The 24810-nt window shown below is 42.6% G+C and overlaps 1 protein-coding gene across 1 annotated transcript; it reads right to left on the bottom strand.

Moving 5' to 3' along the window:
- Positions 1 to 1504: 1504 nt before the first annotated feature.
- LOC306932208 (V-type proton ATPase catalytic subunit A-like) lies at positions 1505 to 24584 on the bottom strand (the record flags this gene model as incomplete). Its single annotated transcript, XM_079513905.1, has 13 exons — positions 1505 to 1780; positions 3095 to 3266; positions 4357 to 4451; positions 7689 to 7752; positions 8813 to 8910; positions 10047 to 10195; positions 11465 to 11573; positions 12223 to 12385; positions 20557 to 20800; positions 21853 to 22065; positions 22498 to 22716; positions 23820 to 24032; positions 24578 to 24584. 13 exons carry the CDS (start codon positions 24582 to 24584, stop codon positions 1688 to 1690), a joined length of 1839 nt encoding a protein of 612 aa, XP_079370031.1. The 3' UTR covers positions 1505 to 1687.
- Between the last annotated feature and the right edge of the window lie 226 nt (positions 24585 to 24810).

Raw genomic sequence — 24810 nt, 5'->3', positions numbered from 1 at the left:
AACCGCAAAGGACTTTTGTTTTGATGCTATCCCTTTGAGACTGGGCCCTAGTCTTGCGCCACCTATTTACTATTTTGAAAATCATTTTAAAATAGTTCAACTAGCCAATCTACATCTACACGTTGTGAGCTTGTAGATCAACTATTTGAACTATTTTAAAAGGTTTTTTAAAATAAAGTTTAGGGATAAGGGTTAAGGGGTGGTACAAGATATAGCCCCACCATGAGTCTTTACGTGAACATCTCAAATGCAGTCCCTGTCCCACCCACCAATCGGCAGCCATGTTTTCTAAAGCACAGCAATGGACCTGAATGCCTCTTAATGAACTGTAAAGTTCACTGTTGACTTGCAGCAGTGTTGAACGCTGTACTCAGTGTACTGTAACTGTATGATTTACATGTTATCAATGAAAGAAAAACCTGCACGAAAAGTTGCAGGTTTAAAACACAATAAGGCAGGTAACAGGAAAAACCCTTCTCTTGACCCAAGTTGACCGTGTTATTTTTTGTATAATGTTTTATGTTGCTCACTGCTTTTTCAACAGTCTGTTCTAGGTGTGCAAATGTTTTTATGCAACTAAAGCTTCATGTTAAAATTTAAAATGTGTTTTTCTTTTTTTTACATGTTTGATATGTAGGTGTGCGAATGTTTTGAACTATTATGTTAAAATTCAATAAAGTTGAAACTCCTTGAGTAAAATGAAGTGTTCCATCTCGTAACTGTGTTGTGTGTGAAGTACAGGAAGTTGTCACCGGTTACCATGAACACAAACCAAGGATTCGTCCGAAATCAGTGGCTGCGTCCGAATTCATAGTCCCTACTACCTACTCCCTACTCCCCAGTGATGATATTGGACAGTAGGCTACTTGTGAACTCAATACTGCCACCATCTGACAGTCAGGTTATTCCCTCCCCAATGATTGTGGATTGCAAATTATTCTAAACACATAATGATGGAGCTTTTATGCATTTGTCGCAATTCTAAAAAATGTTATTTAAATAGATATATTTTTTGTATTCATGGATGAATGAAGGAATGAATGAATGAATAGGTTAATGACAATATGTTTGCAGGCATTTAGGCCTATGTTAGTGTTATGGTTATTCTCTTTAAATAACATAGGCTATAGGCCTAATGATTATCAATAAATGAATGCAACATAACTGATTCCTCTCCTCTCCCACCGCACCATATTATCCAGCAATATGAAAACAGTGCACCACCTTGACAATGAAAACATCATGACATCATTGAATAGCATTTATAACCACATGAACACCCGCTATATGCCTCTTCTGGCCAGTACCAGGTCGTCTCGCATCGTAGACGAGTGCCGATGAGCGATGAAATGGACTGGATAAATAACAGCGTTGCTATATTATTATAGTCACAGGTCACATAATAATAATAATAATAATAATAGGACTTTCCAGCACCAATTCTTACAAGGAACGCAGGTGTGTATAGTTAATATATAATGTCAACGAACAACTGGACTGACTGAACAATGTCGGAATGTTAAGAGTTGGAAGTAAGCACTCGAGGAATGAAGAGAAACAAAAAAAGACATCCAATGGCCTTTTGGTAAGACTTTTTGAAAGCAGTTTGGGGCCACTGGGGTTTGTTTGTTTGTTTGCACCACACCACACCGCACAGCACTGGGAGGAAGAGGGACATGATGATGGTTCACTCTTCCAGGGTTCTGAAGGCGTTCTGCATGTCCTCCAACAGCTGGGCGTAGTCTGCTTTGATCTTGGCCTCGCCGTCCTTCACCGGGTCCTGAAGCAGACCAATAATAATAACACGTTAGTTAAAAGATACATTTTAGATTCGTGGAACAGAACTTGAACAATGGCACTTATGGCAGTGTTGTTTTTGTTTTGAGTTTTAGTCATAGTCTCCTTGAATAGTTTTCATTTCGTTTGAGTCACATTTTGGTCACCTGGAATGTCTTTCCAGGTGACCAAGGTGAAATGTATTTTGGCGGGCCTTGTCGTAATGACTGTTTTTACACTTGCTGAAAATAGCCCATCTACAAGCTCACAACGCGTCGCAGCACGACGCGTTGTGAGCTTGTAGATCTGCTATTTTCAGCATGCAACCAAGTGTAAAATGACTTATACTGGATCTCTAGTCCCTTCCTAACATTTAGTCTAGTTTTAATTTGTTGACAACATCGACAGTATATTTAGTCATAGTTTTCATTTAGTTTTCGTCAGTGAAAAAAGGTAGTCGACGGACATTTTTCGTCATAGTTTTAGTCGACGAAAACAACACTGGAACAACGCACAAGATTTAGTTCATGTTAATACAGAGTGATAGTTGCCGACACGTTTAGAATCGATTGTCTTCATTGATCAAGTCAACCACAAGCCCGAGAAAATCAAACATCGGGATATTTGCTGGCGGGAACGTTGGCCAAGTCTGTTAGTCACTTTCAATCTGGCATCCCTAAATTTGGGTATGTCCTTATAGGCAAAAAAAAGTCTGAAAAAGACAAGCTCACGATGCGCTGCATTTCATCATATGACATGCATCATTCTTTGTCTTCCCTCTCTCCTCCGAACACGGGCCGATTGTGTTTGTGGAGAACAAGCTTGACAAAGCAGGATGCGCCACAGTGGAATCGAACCCACACAACCTCCACGGTGGTGGTGGGCAGGCACTTCACCGCTGCACCAACCCTGTGAGTGCCTCACCTAGGGCTGTCACCATTACAAGTTTAAGCTGACGATGAATTGTCACAAATAATTGCAATTAACGATTTCATTGTGGGTTTTTATTTGCATTGGAACGTTACAATTTGTATCGGATAGCCTTTTGGGCTTCATAATCACAAATTGCACAGGGCAGATATGACAAATAACATAAATATACAGGGGAAAAAAACACATTTAATAGATTTGTCTTTCCAAAAATATTACAAAACACGTAAACTACAAGCTTGTAAATGTAGATCAACTATTTTCTCTATTTTTGAAAAATGAAAATGAAAATTTGTGACTGGAAGAATTTGAAAAAAAAATGTATGGACATTTTGCCGATGATTTGGCGCTTATATAATCATTGTGCCGGTCCCCAACCATACCGTACCTTGAACTTCATGGCGCTGATCTTGTAGAGGATCTCTCCCATGTGCTCTCGGATCATGGACCAGGTGATCTTCTGGTCGCTCTGCGCCGTGCTCTCCACGGCGTGGCGCGCCATGTCGTAGAACGCGATCATGTTGGACAGGATGCCCACCGTCTTGTAGAACGGACAGAACCTGTGTGGTGCAGGGAAAGAAGACCCGTTATGAAATATCTAGTCTCACGTAGCCAGACAATTATTCCACAATGTCCGAATGCTATATAGAGTCTGGAACTATAGCAACCCATGAGCTGAGTAAGGAAGCTGCCATTTCCGTTCACGGAAATATATTTTAAAATATCTTTACATTTTATTTTTGCATTTTCTTTTCTGCTAAGCAACAAGCTATACATGCTTAGATGTTTTCTATTTATATTGGGATAAATCTGCGCGACTGTAAAGACGAAACGGAAGTGGGGAGGAGGCTCCACTTCCGCTTTATCGCTTACGCATGACAGCTCTTCCGTTGGTCCAGACTGTATGATGAAGCATTTGGAAATTGCGAGAGTCAACAGTCTGGTAACGCGAGACTGTGACATATCTGACACTAATACAATTTTATGGAAGACGCTTCTAAAACATGCAGCATTGGTAGTTGACCACTTCAAATGCTCCAATCTTAAAATAATAACAGACAAATAGCCGATCCACAGCTGCAGATCAGCTATTTCAGTTGTGCAACGTCACATTCTGCTTCCACAGAAGACATGGCTGCCGGCTTCTATATGGAATCCCAAAAGAGTGAAATCAGCCGTGTGGCGACCGAGAAGTTGAGAACTTTAACAGCATTACTGCGTAACCCGCGTTCCCTGCTATTTAATCCAATATTCTACGCTGCCGAGGTTGTTATGATCAGAAGAACCAGCGGCCATGACAATGCCAAACGAAGCCACCCTGCACAGCATGTTGTAGTCTAAACAAACGGCCCGTTCACATGCATTGGGCTCAATTTCCCAGAAGCCCTAGCAGCCCAGAGGATGACTTGATTTCCAGGTTTCGTCATCATAACGCGACGGCCTCGTCACCAGGTCCGGGACAAATCCGCTATTTCTTTTAAATTATTTTAAAACGGCGAATTAAACACATTAATCCACGAGAAAGAAGTAAAATACTATTGTGTCATCATCACTGTCAACTGTCAAGTCTGCAGGTAGTCATCTGGACAAGGAATGAAAAGAAAAAAAAAAGGTACACTACACATCAGTGTTTCTTTTTGGTTTTTTTACCTGTCGTAGGGGGTGTAACCGTTCTGTTGCAGAAAGTCGTCCTTCAGCAGCTTGGCGACCTCTAGCGTGATCTTGTCCGACTCAGCCAGAGATGCCTGTTATACGACCACAACGGGATGAGGAGACATTAGTGGATGTTTTACAGCTCGAGTTTAAAATAATGGTTAATGTGGTTAAAAGCTAAAAAGGTGACGCAGATAAGTTCCAGGTCTTAAATGTTGGTTAACTGGTTCAGACCGTACAACGTGTGGGCACGTCATAGGCCATCAAAACCGACAGATCCAGAGGACGTGTGGACACATCCTAGCGCATTTTCAATGATATCAAACGAGAGAAGAATATTCTGCATTTTTGTCTCCAACAGGCCGAAGGCATGGGGAGAGAGTATGTTTTGCACTCCTTCCGTGTGTGTGTCCTTCCTTCCTTCCATCCGTCCTTCCGTCCGTCCGTTATCAGCTAATCTCCGGTACCGTTGGCCCGATCCATGCCAAACTTTGCACACACACTCCATGGATGCCAACGACGAACCTCTGCCCCAAATATTCCTCAACGGCCTGTTATAGTGCCACCATGAGGCCGATTTAGGCAAAACACATTTCTGTAGATTACTCGTACACATTTTATCCATACATCACACAATTCGGTATACACTATCTCCATAGTCATGTGATCAACACAGATCTGCACAATTTCCCATCTTCCATCCTGATTGGCTAATATTGGCTTCCAAAGCTCACATGATTTTTTTTTTTTTTTAAGATATTTTTTTTGCGGCTTACGCCTTTTCTTGGTTTTTGAAGGGAAAGACATGCAGTAAAGGCCGTGTCGGGCTCGGGAGTCGAACCCGCGGCACACTGCGACTGGATTACCAGTCGGGTGCCCAGACGGTTACGCCACCGCCTGGGCCCAAAGCTCACATGATTGGTCCGTTTCAAACAAAATGCCACAAATCACAAACACAGTGTGCAATTTCCGTGAAATTATACACGCACATTTCCACTAGGCCAAGGACGACATGCCACTCATTCTTTTCCAAATCAGCCTCATGGTGGCGCTATAACAGGCCAATTCCTGTTTTTAGCTATAACTTCATCAATCTGTATACAACTTATGTATGCGCACTCCCTAGAGGCCATGGAAAAACATTGTCCCTGCATCCCTCTACATCTGCCGGTTATAGTGCCACCATGAGGCCGATTTCTGCTAAACACATTGCTTATGTTAGTCGCACAGATTTCATCCAAATCTCACGCAAATCGGTACACATGATCTCTGTAGTCATGTGATCAAGACGAGTCTGTTGGATTTATCAGATTCTACACTGATTGGCTAACATTGCCTTCTAAAGTTTTCAGGAGTGGCCCGTTTCGTTCAAAATGTATATGTATATTTATAATGTAAATATATATATATATATTAGGGCATTCACTAAAAAATCGATTTATCGATTTATCGATTTCATTAACACAAGTCGATTCACATTAGGACAAGTCGAAAGTTGAAAAAAAAAAAAAAAAAAAAGTTTTCCCCATATCATATTTTGTATTGTGTTCTCGGGCCGCTGCGCTGTGATGCGCGCTGTGCTGCGCGCTGCTGCTGGCGGGGAGAGAGAGAGAGAGAGTCGCGTTAGAGAGAGAGAGAGAGAGAGAGAGAGAGAAAGAGAGAGACGCGTTAGAGAGAGAGAGAGAGAGAAAGAGAGAGACGCGTTAGAGAGAGAGAGAGAGAGAGAGACTCAGAGAGAGAGAGAGAGAGAGAGAAGGGCGGTCGCGTTAGCAACAGGCTAAGATCACAGCATATCGCTATGTTCGTTCTATAAAGGGTAGAACCGCCACCGTGTGGGGGGCTGCTGAGCCCCCAAACGGTAGCGATCTACCCTTTAATAGAACAAACGTACGGGTACATTCGTTGCATGAAGCGTAGATCTGCGAGCTCACAGGCTGGGGCAGCCCTCACTTCCCCCTCCGAGTCAGCGGCCGCATGGTCTAAAGTGCCTGCCCAATTTGAGGCTTTTTTATTCCTTTTCTCTTCCCCGTGGCCGGCGGCCCAACAAACGGTTCGCGACCGGGCCGTGAGCCTCTCCGCGGCCCACAGGGACGCGCGACGCACACACTGTTTAGTATTTACTATTATAGTTTTCTGTTTTGATAATCAGCGCTTTGCCATATAGATGATACATACACTGTGCCATATTGGAGAGGCCACTGTGTGTGTGCGCAGTGCTTTGTTTGACATGCTCCGTATTTGAGCGCGTGCACCTCCGCCCCCCCCCCCCCCCCCCCCCCCCCCCCCCGTCGTACAAAACGATAAATCGACTCAACTTCGACTTTACTGTCTGACAAGTCGACTTGGGAAAATCTCAAGTCGTTAATGCCCTAATATATATACAGCCCAAATGGAATGCTCCTCTATTGCATTTATTTATTTTTATGTTATGCAATCAGAGGGATCAGACTGATGATTCCACTGCCAATCTGTCAATTTATTTTGTAAAAATTCTGTATAGTCAACTAACAGTCGACTATACCATTTTGGCCATCCATAGTCGACTATATTAATCCTTAATCCAGTGTTGATTTCGTCGACTAAAACTATGACGAAAAATGTTCGTCGACTACCCCTTTTCACTGACGAAAACTAAATGGAAACTAAATGAAAACTAAGCTATGATGACTAAAACTAAATATACTGACAATTTCACCAACAAATAAATAGACGTCAGGAAGTGGACAAGAGATCCAGTATAAGTCAATTTACACATGGTTGCATGCTGAAAATAGCAGATCTACAAGCTCACAACGCGTCGCAATGCGACATGTTGTGAGCTTGTAAAAACAGTTGTAAAAACAGTCATTACGACGGCATCAAGTCCAGCCAAAATACATTTTACTCAACTAATTCAACTGTAGATTTAGTCAACTAAAACTAGACTAAAACTAAAACATTCCAGGTGACTAAAATGTGACTGAAACTAAATGCAAACTAGAGACTAGGACTAAAACTAAAATCAAAATGTGCTGCCAAAAACAACACTGCCTTAGTCACGGACGGCCCTATATGAAAACTAAACAAAACGCGTGTGACATAAAACGCATGGCCTAGAGAACAGTTAGTTCTCAAAGTTTTTTTTTCTCCGAGTCAAGGACCCCCTCAAATTGACATGCAATTTGGCTGCAGACCAAAATAGCAGATATACAAGTTTGCTAGTGAGGCAGGAAGGAAGTGCTGTGAGCTTGTAGAGCTGCTGTTTTTGAATAGCCAACATATAAATAGACAGTTGGTTAAAATGAGACAGACAGACAGAGACACACACACGTCTAGAAACGAGAGCATACCTGTACAATGCCCAACGTGGCTGAAGTCACAGGGTCTGAGAAGTCTCCACCAGGGGGCGATACACTAAGGAGGGTTTATTTTTCAAACACAGTTCTTATATGAAGCGACATAAAATCGCCCTATGGAGATTTCAATACAAATCCTATATCCTAAAACCTATAAACCTGTGTGTTGGTGCCCTCTACTGAAAGTGACGTCAGACTTCGGTGCTCTATTAGGACAACCATAACCTATGTTGACATGGATGGAACAGCAGAAGCAGAGGCCTAGTCACAGTAAAAACAGAGCAGAAAGGCTTTATCTTTCTTTGTGTTTATTTTTATTTTCTACTGATATGTATTTTGTTTCTATTTCTATTATGATGTATTTTTCTTCTTTTCTTGCATTTCATTGTCTCCACCAGGCCGAAGGCATGGGGAGAGAGTATGTTTTGCACTCCGTCCGTGTGTGTGTGTGTGTGTCCGTCCGTCCGTCCTTCCGTCCGTCTGTTACCAGCTAATCTCCGGCACCGTAAACCCGGTCGATGCCAAACTTTGCACACACACTCCCTGGATGCCAACGATGAACCTCTGCCCCACATTTTCCAGAACGGCCTGTTATAGCGCCACCATGAGGCAGCTTTTCACATGTTTTACCTAAAACTGCACCGATCTGCGTGAAACGTTGCATGCACACTCCCTAGAGGCTAAGGACAAACCTTTGACCAGCATTTTCCGCATCTGCCTTTTATAGCGCCACCAGGAGGCCGACTTTTGTAAAACACATGTTTTGATATTACTCCTCCAGATTCTGTCCAAAAATCTCACGAATCGTTACACAGTATCTCTATGGTCATGTGCTCAAGTCGGATCTTATAATTCCGTTTTCTACATGAATATAACCACATTATAACCATATCAAATGAAATGGGAGTTAAATGCTGCAATTTGTAAAAATGGCAAAATTATGACTCCCAACGTCGTTGAAGTGGGACTCATAAAATGTCCCTGGGACTCATCTAAAAGACCATCCCTGCATACTCCCGGGACTCATTACATCACTGCTCACTTATAAAATTAAAATAATGTATAAAAAAAGAAGATGGAAGGCTTCATGTACTGTACAAATCATGGTTTCAACTCACGCTCCTACGATGCTGACGCTGCCCTCTCGCTCTGGGTTTCCGAGGCACTTGACGCGTCCGGCGCGCTCGTAGAAGGACGCCAGCCTGGCGCCGAGGTTCTGCAGGACCACAAGGCACAGAACCACCGTTAGATACCGTAGAACGCTGGGACTGGCCTTATAGCTGTCCATTCTGGACGGGAACCCCTTGTTTTAAGCGTTATACTTTAGCTATTGAAAAATAACAGATCTACAAGCTCATAGCGCGGCACCGAGTGCCACGCTACGAGCTTGTAGATCTGCTATTTTTGAGAAATCGTAAAAATGTGGCGCAAATCTTTGAATATATATTCTTTCAGAGCGAACGTTTTTTAACTCAAATCTTTGCTTCTGGAGGGGTCCCTGGAACTACACATTTTCAGATGAGGGTCCGCACTCCGCAGGCAAATACAGATCATTCTAGGGGTCCTTGACGTGAAAAAGGTTGAGCACCACTGACATAGAAACATAGGTTTTTCTGAAAACTTAGGATTCAGAAGTTTTTTTTTTAGAATTGGCCTCAGGTCTAAATGGGTTAACAATGACTAGGTCTGTCACAATTATTACATAGTCTAATCGCAAAAAGCAAAAAGCAACAGGCCTTTGTGGCGTGTTGCAAGCATGTAGATCATCTATTTCCGCTATTTTGTACATTTTCTGGAAAGAAAAGAAATGTATGTGTCAGTGATGTCTTTGTATATTTAAGTCATTTGTCATATCTGCCCTGTGCAATTTGTGATTACGAGGCCAAAAATACAGATGTTCAATGTTCAATGCAAAAAAAAAGAAAAACACAATTAAATCGTTAATCGCAATAATCGCCATTATCTGTGTGACAATCAATCGTCAGCTTAACCCATTCTGAACGGGAACCCCTTTTGATGTTTTAAGCATTATGTTGTGCTTTAGCTATTGAAAAACAGCAGATCTACAAGCGGCACTCGGTGCCGCACTATGAGCTTGTAGGTCTGCTATTTTTGAAAAATCCTGAAAATGTTGCACAAATCTTTATTATGTTCTTTCAGAGCGAACAACATATTTTCTGATGGGGGTCGGTGGCCAATTTCATATATTTGTTGGGGTCCTCGACATGAAAATGTTTGAAAAACACTGACATAGAAACATAGGATTTTTCAGAAAACTTTAGAAGACATTTGTAGAATCATCCTCCGGTCTAAATGGGTTAAATCTGTAACGATGACGGCTCTAATATGCACATTCCCCTGGAGCGAGGGACACTCACCGGCGGGCATCTCGGCCAGTCGTCCAGAGATCTCCCTCAGAGCTTCAGCCCAGCGCGAGGTGGAGTCGGCCATCATGCTCACGTTGTAGTCCATGTCCCGGAAGTACTCGGACAGTGTGATCCCTGCGTGAGGAGAGTGTTCAAACCTTGACTAGACACAGTGGACACAACAGGTTTGTACTTGTAGTGGTGCCTCTCCCTCCTCCAGTTATTATTATTACACTTGCCCAGGCTGTAGTCTGGAGAAAGAGACAATTTGATCTAATAACGAATTCATATAATACATAATGTTACTATTACATAATGTTACTATTAGTAACCACAGTTACAATTATCACCCGTCTATACCACAATGGTGTACTCTACCTAGCTGTAAATAACAAACATAATTCATGTTGGTGATTACATAAAAAGGTATTATCATATTAATTTATTAATAGCATGATGATGCCATTACAAAACATGGGCTACATGGAAGAAATGTGTTTAATAAAACTAAATTAACTGCTAGAAGGTCCTAAATTAACTTAATTAAGCAGTCACCGTCTCTGTGTCATCTTATTCTTTCTTAATTTTACAGAGTATATAGATTGACTACTATACAATCAAATAAATCTGTATACAAGATCATTTCAGATTTCAGAGCGGGAGATAATAATAATAATACATACGATTTATATAGCGCTTTTCTGGGTACCCAAAGTCGCTTTACAGACATTTTAGTACAGACATTTGTATTAGAAAAATTGTGTCAAACTAGTTAAAAAGGTTTAAAAGGTTAAAACTAGAAATCAAAATAAAAAAAGGACAAACAAGAAGGGTGTGTGTGTGGGGGGGGGGGGGTTATGTAGGGTAAGCCAGTTTGAAAAGGTGGGTTTTGAGTGTGCTTTTGAACATTTCGAGGGAGGGAAATACTAAATTAACTGTTAACTACATTAAAGCATTTCGCAGGGGCGAGTTGGTAAAGGGGCGAGTCGTTTGGTATTCTCACCACCTGGTCCCCCCTGTATAGGCCCCCTTTAAAGTGGGACCAGAGAGACAAGGCTGTGGTTGTGATGTGATGACGATACACTAAAGAATATTATGATACTTGTAGCTGCAGGCCTAGTCATTTACCTGTGTAAACGGAGGCCTCTCATAGGCCTAGTTGTTACCTGTGTAAAAAAAATGCAGGCTTCTTATAGGTCTAGTTGTTAGAACTTGTTACCTGTGTAAATGGAGGCCTCTCGTAGGCTTACTTGTTTACCTGTGTAAATGGAGGCTTCGTATAATTGGCCTAGTTGTTTGCTAGTTGCTTTTGGTTATTTACCTGTATAAATGGAGGTCTATCATAGGTCTAGTTGTTTACCCGTGTAAATTGAGGCATCTGATCTCATTAGGTGTAGTTGTTACCTGTGTAAATGGAGGCCTCTCGTGCAGCCACAGGCATGTTGGAGGTGTTGGCAACCAGAGCTGTTCTCTTCATGATGCTCTCAGTCTTGCCGTCCACCTCCATGGTGAGCAGTTGGGAGGATGTGGATCAACATATTCACTAGTCTGTTGGATGTGGATCAACAGAATAACTAGTCTCTCTCGCGTAGCCAGACTACACTATTCCACAATCTCTGAATGCTTGCTAATAAGAGTCTGGAACTACAACTACAACATTTCTAATAAGCAGCTAGATATATACAGTATGCCCTAGATGATTTATCCATCCATTCATCCATCTTCAACCGCTTATCCGTAGGCCTAGATGATTTATATTAGGACAAATGTCCACACTGTAAAAGAAAAAAAAAAAAAAAGGATGCATTTGAGAATTGCGGGAGGCAACAGTGTGGCTCACGAAACTACATAGGGCGCGTTCGCAAATAGCGCACCGGAGCGCACTGCCAATACAAACTAATAGGCGAGTGTCCTCCGGTGCGCCATTTCTGAATGCGCCCATATTTACCAACGGGAACATTTTACAACAGGACTACACTAACGAAGAAAAAATAAATAACTCTGTATTAAAGGGACAAACATGACAACTTGCAGTGTGCATGTGGCACGCACTTCACAGAGAAATATGTCTGCTTGTTGCTTGTACCAAGACAGAATAAACAAACTCCTATCAAATCATATCATATCATAAATGTGCATTCTATATCCATGGTTTGACAGACCTCGGGGAAGTCCCTCAGCACTTCGGACATCTCGTTTCCTCGCTCTCCACAGCCCACGTAGATGATGACGTCACTGTTGGAGTACTTGGACAGCGACTGGGAGATCACCGTCTTTCCGCAGCCAAAGGCGCCTGGGATGGCCGTGGTGCCGCCCTGCACGCACCTACGGAATAACAGACACGAATTTATCTTTAGTAACTCCGTCTCCCTGCACACAACTACGGAATAACAGACACACGACTTTATCTTTAGTAATTCCGTCTCCCTGCACGCAACTACGGAATAACAGACACATGACTTTATTATCTTTAGTAACTCTGTCTCCCTGCACACAACTACGGATTAACAGACACATGACTTTATCTTTAGTAACTCTGTCTCCCTGCACACAACTACGGAATAACAGACACATGACTTTATCTTTAGTAACTCTGTCTCCCTGCACACAACTACGGAATAACAGACACACAACTTTATCTTTAGTAACTCCGTTTACCTGCACGCAACTATGGAAAAACATGTGACTTTATCTTCCTGGTATAACCGTGGTACCGCCCTGCGCACAACTACAGTATGGAATAAACAGACACATGACTTTGGCTCAGTGGTGGAAACATTACTCAACTTTCAATACTGCAATCATGCAGAAATACTCCCGTTACAAGTAAAAGTCCGGCATTAAAAATGTACTTGAGTAAAAGTACAAGAGTACAAGAGTACAAGTATAAAATGTATTAAAGTACCGTACCAAAAGTAGGTGGTCACATTTCAGAAAATATGACTAAAACTAAATGAAACTTTATTCAAAAGACTCTGACGAAAACTAAATCAAGTCTTTGTTTAGGGCAGTAACAACCCCTAGATCTCCATATATGGAGCTGGCCTGTTCTGACATCACAATGGTGCGCGACCTCGCCCTTCATGTCAGAAAAGTTGTCGACCCCTGGAATATACTCATGTCATCACAGAACTCCATATACTGTATGGCCAGAAAAGGAACACAAAAATAATAATCATTGCATAAATGGTTGTGCCATGCATTTCTAATCATTCACGAGTAGGCTGAATAATCCCTCTTATATGCCATAGTTTTATAATTCTAGGTAACATTTTTCTGTTTTTAAGTGTCCTATTAAAGTCAATCCCTATCAATTCCATGGGCATGGTTTAATATATTTCCTTTTATAAGGATATGATATGAAAATGGATACAAATTCGAGTTGTACTAACATAACCTTGGTGGGAACAGGTAAAAGGCTACTAAGCAGGTAATACTACCAGCATTTGTTTGCTATTCATGATGACATTCTGGGTTCTGGCCCATGTTCTATCTAACTCTAGTTCCATACATATTTACGCTATTGTCTCATTTGTGTACATGTCACAACACTGAACACAACAAATACGTATTAGCTATTTGGATTTTTGTGTATTCTCTACAGGGTTTTCAACAGGTGGTCCCGTAGACCACTGGTGGTCCATGAAGGTATTGCATGTGGTTTCTGACCATGCATTTAGTAATGTAGGATTACGATTTTTTTATATATTATTTTATTTTCTTCCACTGAACAGAGTGACCTGGTGGCCTATGACGAGGAGTCCATGTTGTCAGTGTCAAGTCAACATGGTGTCAGTTACTGACAACATGGACTCTCTCATACAATCTCAAGAAGGGGAAGTATTATGGATTAACTGGTTGAGTCATCCTTTAAGGATGGGTTCTGGCCCATGGCCTATCTAACTCTAGTTCCCTACATATTTTTGTTGAGTATATGTTGAGTTAAGGATGACTCAACCAGACAATCAAGTATACTTGGGACATATGAGCATTTGTGCCTGTCGTAGACATGCGCAGAGCAAGTTCAGTCAGGGAACCTCAGTGCAGTTGCTGCCGGCCGTTAATTGGGCCGCCTCAGCATCACGCTCTCATTCACATGATTCACTCAGCCAATCAGACACTCACTCCATCTTCATACCGGCTACTTTAACCGGAGGTTTGCATTCCTCTGCCTGCTTGCTGCTGCTGTATCAGCGTGCCGCTGTATACAAACCTGCTGCTCACCCACCTCCACCCCAGCTACCACCTGTCGTTTTGGATCTACTGTTTAGGTACTGTTTAGATTCGGAGTCCCTATGGCCGGGACTGATGCGCTTGATCTGAGTACGTAAAAAGCAGATCCAATACATCGCCAAACCATAATAAATATACTGCATTGCTCATCTATATTCAATAAATATATATTACATCCTTCTTGAGTTGTCTGACTGAATTCCTAATAATATTAGGAAATGTGCCTCACTCATACACAAGATACATCATACAAATCAGTATCTCAGTTAGCATGCGATTAATGTACGGCTGGATAAAGTAAGAGATACGGGTAACTGTGGGATATAGGAATAAATCGTGGTTAACCTATTTTGGACCACTCACATAGGCCTACTGTATTTCAGTAAAACAATGCCTCGGCTTGATATCATGTGTTGCACGTAGTATCATGCAACAAAGGCACAGTTGGCTCACAGTTGCCAATATTGAACACCCTAGCCTAGAGCCTTCAGTGGTGGAAAAAGTACTCACACGGTGCTGCTAGTCTCTGCCAGCTGCTGGGGTGCTGGGGATGAACCCCCGCCGGGGACAGACCTCCATTCCGAAACACCGCCATCCAGAAACACCGCCATTCCGAAACACCGCCATTCCGAAAGGGTGGCATACGCCAGTCTGTGAATATTGTCTATGTTCATGTCAATCAATAGCCGCTCATTCTACGGAGCTGTTACAGAGCTGTTATTTAATGAGCCCAATACGCGTGCGTCCATAAACCCAACGTGTCTAATGACCGGCGCCCATTGACTCGGAAATGGGCAATTTACAATTTAGGCATTTAGCAGACGCTCTTAATCCAGAGCGATTTACATTAAGCAAGAACAAAAAGCATGGGAATACATCACATATATAAAAAGCATTTATCATGAAACATGCGTAAGCTAAGAACGTAACAGTGGAATATCTATATAATGAAACTATATATATAAACTATACATATATGCTATACTAAGCTATACATATGTACTATGACGTGCTATGACTACATACAATCCAATTATAGTGCTGTCTACATAACATGCTAAAAGTCTGTATCAAAAGTCTGTATCAAATGCTATCATCATGACATGGACCGTTTGATCTCCAATACTTCTTTCAGTTATCCTTTTTGTTGATTAATAGAATGAGTTAGTTTATCCTGCTTTAATTATGTTATATATATCCTACATACATTCTCCACAACTTCACTAAATACACCACCACCGTGTGGTTAAACTGAGCTCTCCGTGTCTGCCTCCTCCTTATTTGGTCAGCCTGACCCGTGACCACTATTCTATTCAATTGAAAGTAACTTTGCTTATTGTGTGTAAGGTTTAGAATACCTTGAATACGTTGTATACTAAACTGTACTACTACTACTGTGCTTTTCTACGGAGCGCACAGAGCGCACCATGTGCGCAAGTTAAGTCTCTCTCTCTCTCTCTCTCTCTCTAATAATAATAATAATAATAATAATAATATAGTCCTCACCTTGGACATTGGCCTATAGCAGCCGTGTGTCATTTCTTGAAAGCGAACAGCACTGCTTTCTAATTAATTCTGAGCCTTTGGAGAGATCCAAATTAGACCGTTCCTCACCCAGGAATCAGCCCAGCTCCTAATCCAGACAACAGTCTTGTCAAAACTTGACTATTGTAATTCACTCCTTACTGGCCTACCGGCATGTGCACTTAAGCCTCTCCAACTGATCCAAAATGCCGCAGCTCGTCTGGTATTCAACCAGCCAAAATTCTCACATGTCTCCCCCCTGCTCCGCTCCCTGCACTGGCTCCCAGTCGCTGCCCGCACAGAATACAAAACTCTGATGCTGGCATTCAAAGCAACCAAAGGTATGGCTCCCCCATATCTTGCAAGCATGATTGAACCCTACAAACCCTCCCGCGCACTCAGATCAGCCAACGTAGGAAAGCTGGAAGTACCCTCACTAAAAACGCCGGGACAACGCTCCACACGTCCCAAACTCTTCTCCCTTCTGGCCCCAAAACTGTGGAATGCACTCCCCGTTGCAGTCAGAACTGCAGCATCACTCCCAATCTTCCGCCGTAGTCTGAAGACCCACCTTTTCAGACTCCATCATGGACCCTAGCACTTATCCTACCCCCTTAGATAGCACTTTTTAGACTTAGATAGCATTTGAAACAGACTTATAGCATGTCATGTAGACAGCACAATAATTGCATTGTATGTAGTCATAGCACATCATAGTACATAGTATAGTATATATGTATATAGTTAATATGTATAGTGTCATTATATAGATATGTTCTAGTTACGTTCTTAGCTTACGCATGTTTCTTGATAAATGCATTTTATATATGTGATGTATTCCCATACTTTTGTTCTTGCCTAATGTAAGTCGCTCACTCTGGATTAAGAGCGTCTGCTAAATGCCTAAATTGTAATTGTAATCCAGTTTTAACCCAGAATTTACCCAAATCTCAAGCGCAATAGTTCAAAGTTCTCTCTAATTTCACAACGCATCACAGCGCGACAACTTGTGAACTAGGAGATTAGATATATTCGAAGACACTAGCATTTAGGAACCACTGGAAAAAATAACAAGCATCCGTGCGCAACTTGGAGCTCCAAGTATATGAAATGATGAAACTTTCATCTCATTAATCATTGGCATGCAGGATTGACAGAGCGTTATTTAGGCTATAATGATCAACTTGTGGGTGATCATTTTATGTATCAAATATTATATTAACTCAAGGCAAGGCTACAGCTTTGAATACAAATGTCGGAACTGGTGTAGAATGGAAAACAAAGCTCCACCTGGCCGGAGCGCACAGTCCCGCAACTCTACTCACTCACTCACTCACTCACTCACTCACTATTAAATGCCTGTCCTTGAATAAACAGCGACTGGATTCAAGTGACAACGAGCGACGGACAAGATGCCAAATGTGTTTGAAGGTTTTATTTTATTCATAACAAGTCACAACCTACTGTAAGCTACTGCCATGTCTCAAAAGTAGCTGTCGCCAAGGTAACAGGAATGCCAATATGAAATGAATATGCCTACATTGAGAAACTATTTCTCGCCAATATGATCAGACGCTTATTTATGGTTAGGTGAAAGGTATAGATAGTGCAGTATTTACACACAGCCTTGTTTGGTTTGATATTAGTCCAGACCAGACGGACAGCTGTGCGATCTCATCTCATGGATGCCTTCTGAAGACTTCAATTATGGGCATATGTGGACTATTATGGACAGATTAGCATAAACGAATACAAAACTGCTCGCCTCAATTCCAACTCGCCCCAAACGGCGAAGAACGGTCGCCCCGACCAGGAAGAACGGTCGCCCCAAAGCCTGGCGACGTCGCCCCCAAAAGTCCGGACAAGTCGCCCCCAAAAGTCCGGACAAGTCACCCGTAAAACAGTTGTATTTTCGAGGTAACAGCAGAGAGAGAGATTTTTACCTGTGCTTTTAAACAGAGAGAGAGAGAGATTTTTACATGTAGCCTACTTAGAGAGAGAGAGAGAGAGAGAGAGAGAGAGAGAGAGAGAGAGAGAGATTTTTACCTGTACTAGATTTTTATCTACTTTGAAACAGAGAGAGAGTAGATTTTCCTGTACTTTTAAACGGAGGAGGAGGTAAAGTGTCTAGCTATAGTGAGAGTGCACCCAAGGGGGGGTCATCCGTCTCTTTTGTTTGAGTGTGCTGGGTCATTACTACAACTACAACAACAACAACAACAACAGATCAACTGTAGGAATGTAACCATTTATTTGAGTGAAAAACAGGTCAAGTTAAAATATACAGATGCCACTTAAATAAAAGTTGAACAAAAATATATATATACAACAACGCTTCTTCAATACTACTGCTTGACATAACACAGGACAAAAAAATAAAATAAAATACAGTTACATACATAGAAACATAAGGGCAGAGAGCAATGTCCACAGCTCAGTCTAGTCCTGGCCAAAATCCTGATTAAGCATCAGAGTTGAGAGCTGAATAGTGATGGGGGATCTGTGTGTCTCTAGTGGTGCACCAAACATAATCTCTTCTGTCTTTTTTGTGTTAATGATGAGAGCGTTGTTATCACTCCATTTAACCACACCTTATTTACTCTGCGTTGGTGCAGTCCAGGATCACTGGATATATCTAGAAGATAAATTAAAGTTGCATCATCTGAGTACTTTAGAATGTACACGCTGCGTTCATGATTTGATTCATTTTCAAAAATCCACCTGTTGGTGGCGCTGTAACAGGCCAATGTGAAAAGGGTGGGATATATTCCTTTAACTCTAACAAGTACTGTACTTTTAGACAGACATAGCAGAATAGTACAACAACAACTAATTTCAGTAACAATGGAGGGTGATTCATGCATCAGGTGATGCATGGTAATGCATATGGTAATTGGCTATCCATGGCTTTCCAGAATGGAATTTCCAGAACAATGGAGGGGGATGAGCCATTCATTATCCATGCATCATTTGACCAAAAACAACAACAAACTGGTTCTAAATGTTCTAATATGAGAAATAAGGTAAAATAAACATGAAATAAACATGGGGCGAGATATCCATGCTTTGGGGCGAGATATCCACGCGGTGGGGCGATATATCCACACTTTGGGGCCGAGCTATCCACGGCTTTGGGGCAAGCAGTCTTCACTTTTCGAAATTCCGGGGCGACCATTCTTCACTTTTCGCGGGCGAGTTGGAAAAGGGGCGAGGTTACCTGTTACCGCATATACACCCCATGCTGGTTTTCTTTCCAATTGCGCAGTGCGCAACAGGCTTATTTATCACAGCTTTATATCACAAGTTGTCGCGCTGTGATGTGTTGTGAAATTAGAGAGAACTTTGAACTATTGCGCTTGAGATTTGGGTAAATTCTGGGTTAAAACTGGATCTCTCCAAAAGCCCAGAATTAATTGGAGACAAAAAAGAAAGCAGTGCTGTTCGCTTTCAAGAAATGACGTACGGCTGCTATAGGCCAATGTCCAAGGTGAGGACTATATTATTATTATTATTATTAGTAGTAGTATTATTAGTATTATTATTATCAGATAGAGAGAGAGACACGGAGAGAGAGAGAGAGATACGGAGGGAGGGGGGGAGAGAGAGAGAGAGACAAAGTGAGAGGGGTTAATTGTTACTGGGATCGGTGCGGAGTGATTGATTGATTGATTGCGCGGTGGAGAGAGAGCGAGAGAGAGTGAGAGGGAGGGAGAGAGAGAGAGAGAGAGAGATTTAAATTTCGAAATGGCGGGGCGAATTTTTTCCATGGGGAAACATCGCCATTCCGATATATCAGGGATGTCAAACTCAAATACACAGTGGGCCAAAATAAAGAAATCGGTTGAGGTCGAGGGCCAGACTGTGTTTCAACACACGGGCACCGCGGTCATGAGGACGTCCCAGGCAAACAGCAAAAAAGTAAATGCATTTAAAACTGAAAATGCATTATTATTAAGCTCAGTTTCCTGTTCTATGATCCTCACCAAGCACTGCTTTCATAGTATGTGATATGTGCCAATGCACTCGCAGTGCTTTGTGGGACTTGTAGTATTATGGTGGTCCGTGCAATATACCAGAGGGCCAGTTCTAATACTAATTAAATATCATCCCGCGGGCCAAAGATAATTCACTCACGGGCCTGATTTGCCCCCCGGGCCTTGAGTTTGACATATATGCGATATATGGAAGTGAACCTTCGGAATGGCGGTGGTTCGGAATGGCGGTGCGTAACACCATCTTTCTGATACTGTTGTTGTCTTGGTATTCCTTTCATTCACTTCCACTTCACTCACCTCCACTAAGTAAGACTAAGTGCATGTGGATGGAGCTGTTGTGTTTGTATTCCACCTTTACTCCATCTATCTTGCCCTCTTTTGAAATTGCCTGTGGAAATTCTAGGTCTTGTTTTGACTGTTCAAAGAATCAAAACTCACCTTTATCAGGCGATTGCAGAGCAGGGCTAACAACTGTAGGCTATATACAGCAACCGGACAGACCGGAGCAGATCTATCACTCTATTTCCTGCCTGCGCCGTGAAGGGCCCTTCACAATAAAGTGTCTCCCTTTACCTCCCAATGAACTACATTTTACACTGCTTATTATTGGCAGGAAATGTAGTCTTAGTCGCGGTAACTCTTAACAGCGTGTGTTTGTGGGAGAGAGAGAGAGTATACAGTTTACTACCACGCATCGGAGCGGACGGCCGGCCGGCCTGAGTTTATCATTTACCACCAGCAAACCATCTGAAAGCAGCAGCAGCAGTAGCCGTAATGGGGCTCACAACACTGCTGTGCTTCAGCAACGCGCCGTGCAGCTGTGCCACCGCCTGCTCGTTAGATGCGCACGTCAGCAGCAGGCCGGGCTCGGTCTCGTGGTAGAGCACGTTGACAAAGTCCCAGCCGCGGTCGCCGCCCAGCGACCGCACATGCGGGTAATCGACGTCGTGCGTGTGATGCATCACTACCAGGATGACGGCCGCCCCTCCTGAGAAGACGAAAGAGAGAGAGAGAGAGAGAGAGAAACCATGACCGAGATAAACTAAGTAACTATAGTAGAATTTGAGTACATAAGGCTGTCACAATTATGACATTTTACATGATGATAAATTGTCAAACAAATAATTGCGATTAACAATGTAATTGTGTTTTTGAACACTAAAGCCCTAAACACACCAAAGGGTCACCATGCAACTCCTTGGGTCCAAACGGTTGCAAGAGGTTGCATGGTGACACTTTGGTGCGGTTTGGGCCATTGAATTCCATGTGTTGAATCACTTGAGACAATGTGGGACGACGTGCGTCAACGTGCAACAGGACATATCACACCGCAGGGACAACGCTAAAACCGTCTTGACCCTTTGGTGTGGTTAGGGCTTAAGACAAAATGGTAATGGTAAAACATAGCCTAGTCACAGCAAAATCTGGCAACACTAGATTAGCTGCAGTAGTGTACTAGGGCAGAGGTGAACAGATAATGAATTGAAGCAGCACAGAGCACACAAAGAAAAACGACCCACTGGTGTGGTTTGGGCTTTAGGTTATGCCGGGTTTTTCTGTGCTGTCCGTAATTCCATTCCACTCGCTCTATAGGAATGCATTTATTGTATGGATGGAACAAAACACTAACCTTTCTGTATCTTTTTTTTATTTTTTGCCATGAAGTTATGTGGAATATGCACACAGAATTACAGATACAGAGTCAATGCAAGTACTTATTCTTTTACAACCCTAACCTCAGTAACTACTGTATGCCTCCACCTAACCTCAACCAACCAACCTCAGTAAAACTTTGCCTGCCAGGAAGCCAATCAGGTAGGGTGTCCATAATTTTGCATCCATGAAGCCAATGGGTTGAGTTTCTTGACTCGCATGAATTCATACACACATGCTTATGTGATAACGAGATATGTTGAATTAACTCTGAATCTCGCTGTGCATGAGGAGAATGCAACAGACAGATGGCGAGTGAAATTCAATAATTCCGTAAAACTAATTGGACGGATTAAAAAATAAATAAAACAAAGCGTATGCTATTACCTGTGACGACGTCTTTCATTGCTGCCTCAATGTCTGTCATGTGGCGCGTCTTCACCGGGTAGAAGACGATGACGACCTTCGGGCCGCTGTCGGTCTCGTCTACGCGAAGTCCACCCAGCTGCCTCACGCGTTGCAACAGAGTGCTGTGACAGTCGAAGGTTTGACCTTTAACAATCACTTTGACCCTCACCGTGCTCTGAGCTGCGACGCTTCCTGAAAATGGAACACTGTTTCAGGGAGACTGTTTCTATGGTGTTTTGTACTTGTACTGTAGTGTGTAGTCTGTAGACAGGGCCGGCTGCAGGATGAAATGACTGAGGGGTCAATTGAGATTTTTGATGGGGCAAAAAAATATCATATCTTATTGTTAAATCAAGCAGGCAGTGGCAGTTCTAGGACTCAGGTAGTCCTATGCAAGATTATGATATCGCTGCCCCGAAAATGCTTCAATCTGGTGCACTTTCAGATAAAAAATTGAAGAGGCTAGATCTATAAAGAACTAAACACATCATATTAGATTATTATCATCATTACTGTGCTATTATTGCCATTTGCCAACATCAGCAGTAGGCTACAAAACAAAACATTGGATAGGGCAGGGGTGGGCAACTTTGATGATGGAGAGGGCCACTATTTCAAACTCACTCGAGACAGCAACGGGGCTCACAACACTGCTGTGCTTCAGCAACGCGTCGCGCAGCTGTGCAACCGCCTGCTCGTTAAACGTGCACGTCAGCAGGCCGGGCACGTTCTCGTGGTAGAGCACGTTGACAAAGTCCCAGCCGCGGTCGTCGCAGAGCGACTGCACGATGTAATCGACGTTGTGCGTGTGATGCATCACTACCAGGATGACGGCCGCCCCTCCTGAGAAGACGAGAGAGAGAGAGAGAGAGAGAGAGAGAGAGAGAGAAACCAGTAGTAACTATAGTAGAATTTGAGTACATAGGGCTGTCACAATTATGACATTTTACATGATGATAAATTGTCAAACAAATAATTGCGATTATCGATTTAATTGTGTTTTTGAACACTAAAGCCCTAACCACACCAAAGGGTCACCATGCAACTCCTTGGGTCCAAACAGTTGCAAGGGGTTGCATGGTGACACTTTGGTGCGGTTTGGCCCATTGAATTCCATGTGTTGAATCACGTGGGACGACGTGCGTCAACGTGCAACAGGACATATCACACCGCAGGGTCAACGCTAAAACCGTCTCGACCCTTTGGTGTGGTTAGGGCTTAAGACAAAATGGTAATGGTAAAACATAGCCTAGTCACAGCAAAATCTGGCAACACTAGTTGCAGTAGTGTACTAGGGCAGAGGTGAACAGATAATGAATTGAAGCAGCACAGAGCACACAAAGAAAAACGACCCACTGGTGTGGTTTGGGCTTTAGGTTATGCCGGGTTTTTCTGTGATGTCCGTAATTCCATTCCACTCGCTCTATAGGAATGCATTTATTGTATGGATGGAACAAAACACTAACCTTTCTGTATCTTTTATTTTATTTTTTGCCATCAAGTTATGTGGAATATGCACACAGAATTACAGATACAGAGTCAATGCAAATACTTATTCTTTTACAACCCTAACCTCAGTAACTACTGTATGCCTCCACCTAACCTTAACCATAACCTCAGTAAAACTATGCCTAACCTTAACCTTAACCTGAGTAAAACATTGCCTGCCAGGAAGCCAATCAGGTAGGGTGGGTCTTCTTATAACCTTGGTGGAATCCATAATTTTGCATCCATGAAGCCAATGGGTTGCGTTTCTTGACTCGCATGAATTCATACACACATGCTTATGTGATAACGAGATATGTTGAATTAACTCTGAATCTCGCTGTGCAGGAGGAGAATGCAACAGACAGATGGCGAGTGAAATTCAATAATTCCGTAAAACTAATTGGACTGATTAAAAAATAAATAAAACAAAACTGAAAACAAAGCGTATATGCTATTACCTGGGACGACGTCTTTCATTGCTGCCTCAATGTCTGTCATGTGGCGCGTCTTCACCGGGCAGAAGACGATGACGACATTCGGGCCGCTGTCGGTCTCGTCTACGTGAAGTCCACCCAGCTGCCTCACGCGTTGCAACAGAGTGCGGTGACAGTCGAAGGTTTGACCTTTAACAATCACTTTGACCCTCACCGTGCTCTGAGCTGCGACGCTTCCTGAAAATGGAACACTGTTTCAGGGAGACACATTTGGAGGTAGTACCAAACCTACCGTACATTTCATCGCTGTCAAGCAGACATTTCTTAACTCTGTATTCAAACTTTTAGTTTTTTTTTTGCAAATTTAGGCCCTTCTTGATCACACTACACGTCACACAAAAGCATCAAAAGTAGGAGATCGGCAAGCTCGAAAACGTGGCTCGAAGCGACGCGTTGAGCGCGTAGATCTACTTTTGCTATTTTCGAATTTGAATCCTGAAAAGTGACGGCTTTGGAGGTTTTGAGGTTTCAATCCGACAGAGACGATTTACATCCATTTCAAGTTTATCACCGAATTTACCCTGGGTAAAAACCCCATGTGAAGAAAGTTACCCTGGGTAAAAACCCCACATGCAGAATTTTTTTTTAACACTTTCAGCGCTGCCTGGTGTATATTTGAAATTACTGCAGGCAGCCAGGGCATAATGTGTATTTTGGCGCCAAGCATTTCCACCCACACAGCCCAATACAACAAGAGGAGGGGCAATTGTTTTGAGCAGCACCCGACATGTCTTAGTTTTCACCACAAGCAGTAAGTAATCACTATTTACATCTGAACGTCGGGCAGTTTGGACTTAAACAACAACTTTGGAGTATTTTTTGGAGAAAACAAGCAGCAAAGAAACCACAATGAGTGGATCCTTATGGGAGGCGCGCGCATTGATCCTCTGATGGGAAGAACGTAGGCGCTGTCTAGCAGCCTGGGCAGCACGAAAGGTTAGTTCTGAGCTTTGGC

Source organism: Electrona antarctica (assembly GCF_951216825.1).
Source record: "Electrona antarctica genome assembly, chromosome: 11".
Lineage (NCBI taxonomy): Eukaryota > Metazoa > Chordata > Actinopteri > Myctophiformes > Myctophidae > Electrona > Electrona antarctica.
This window is presented reverse-complemented; position numbering and strand designations above follow the sequence as displayed.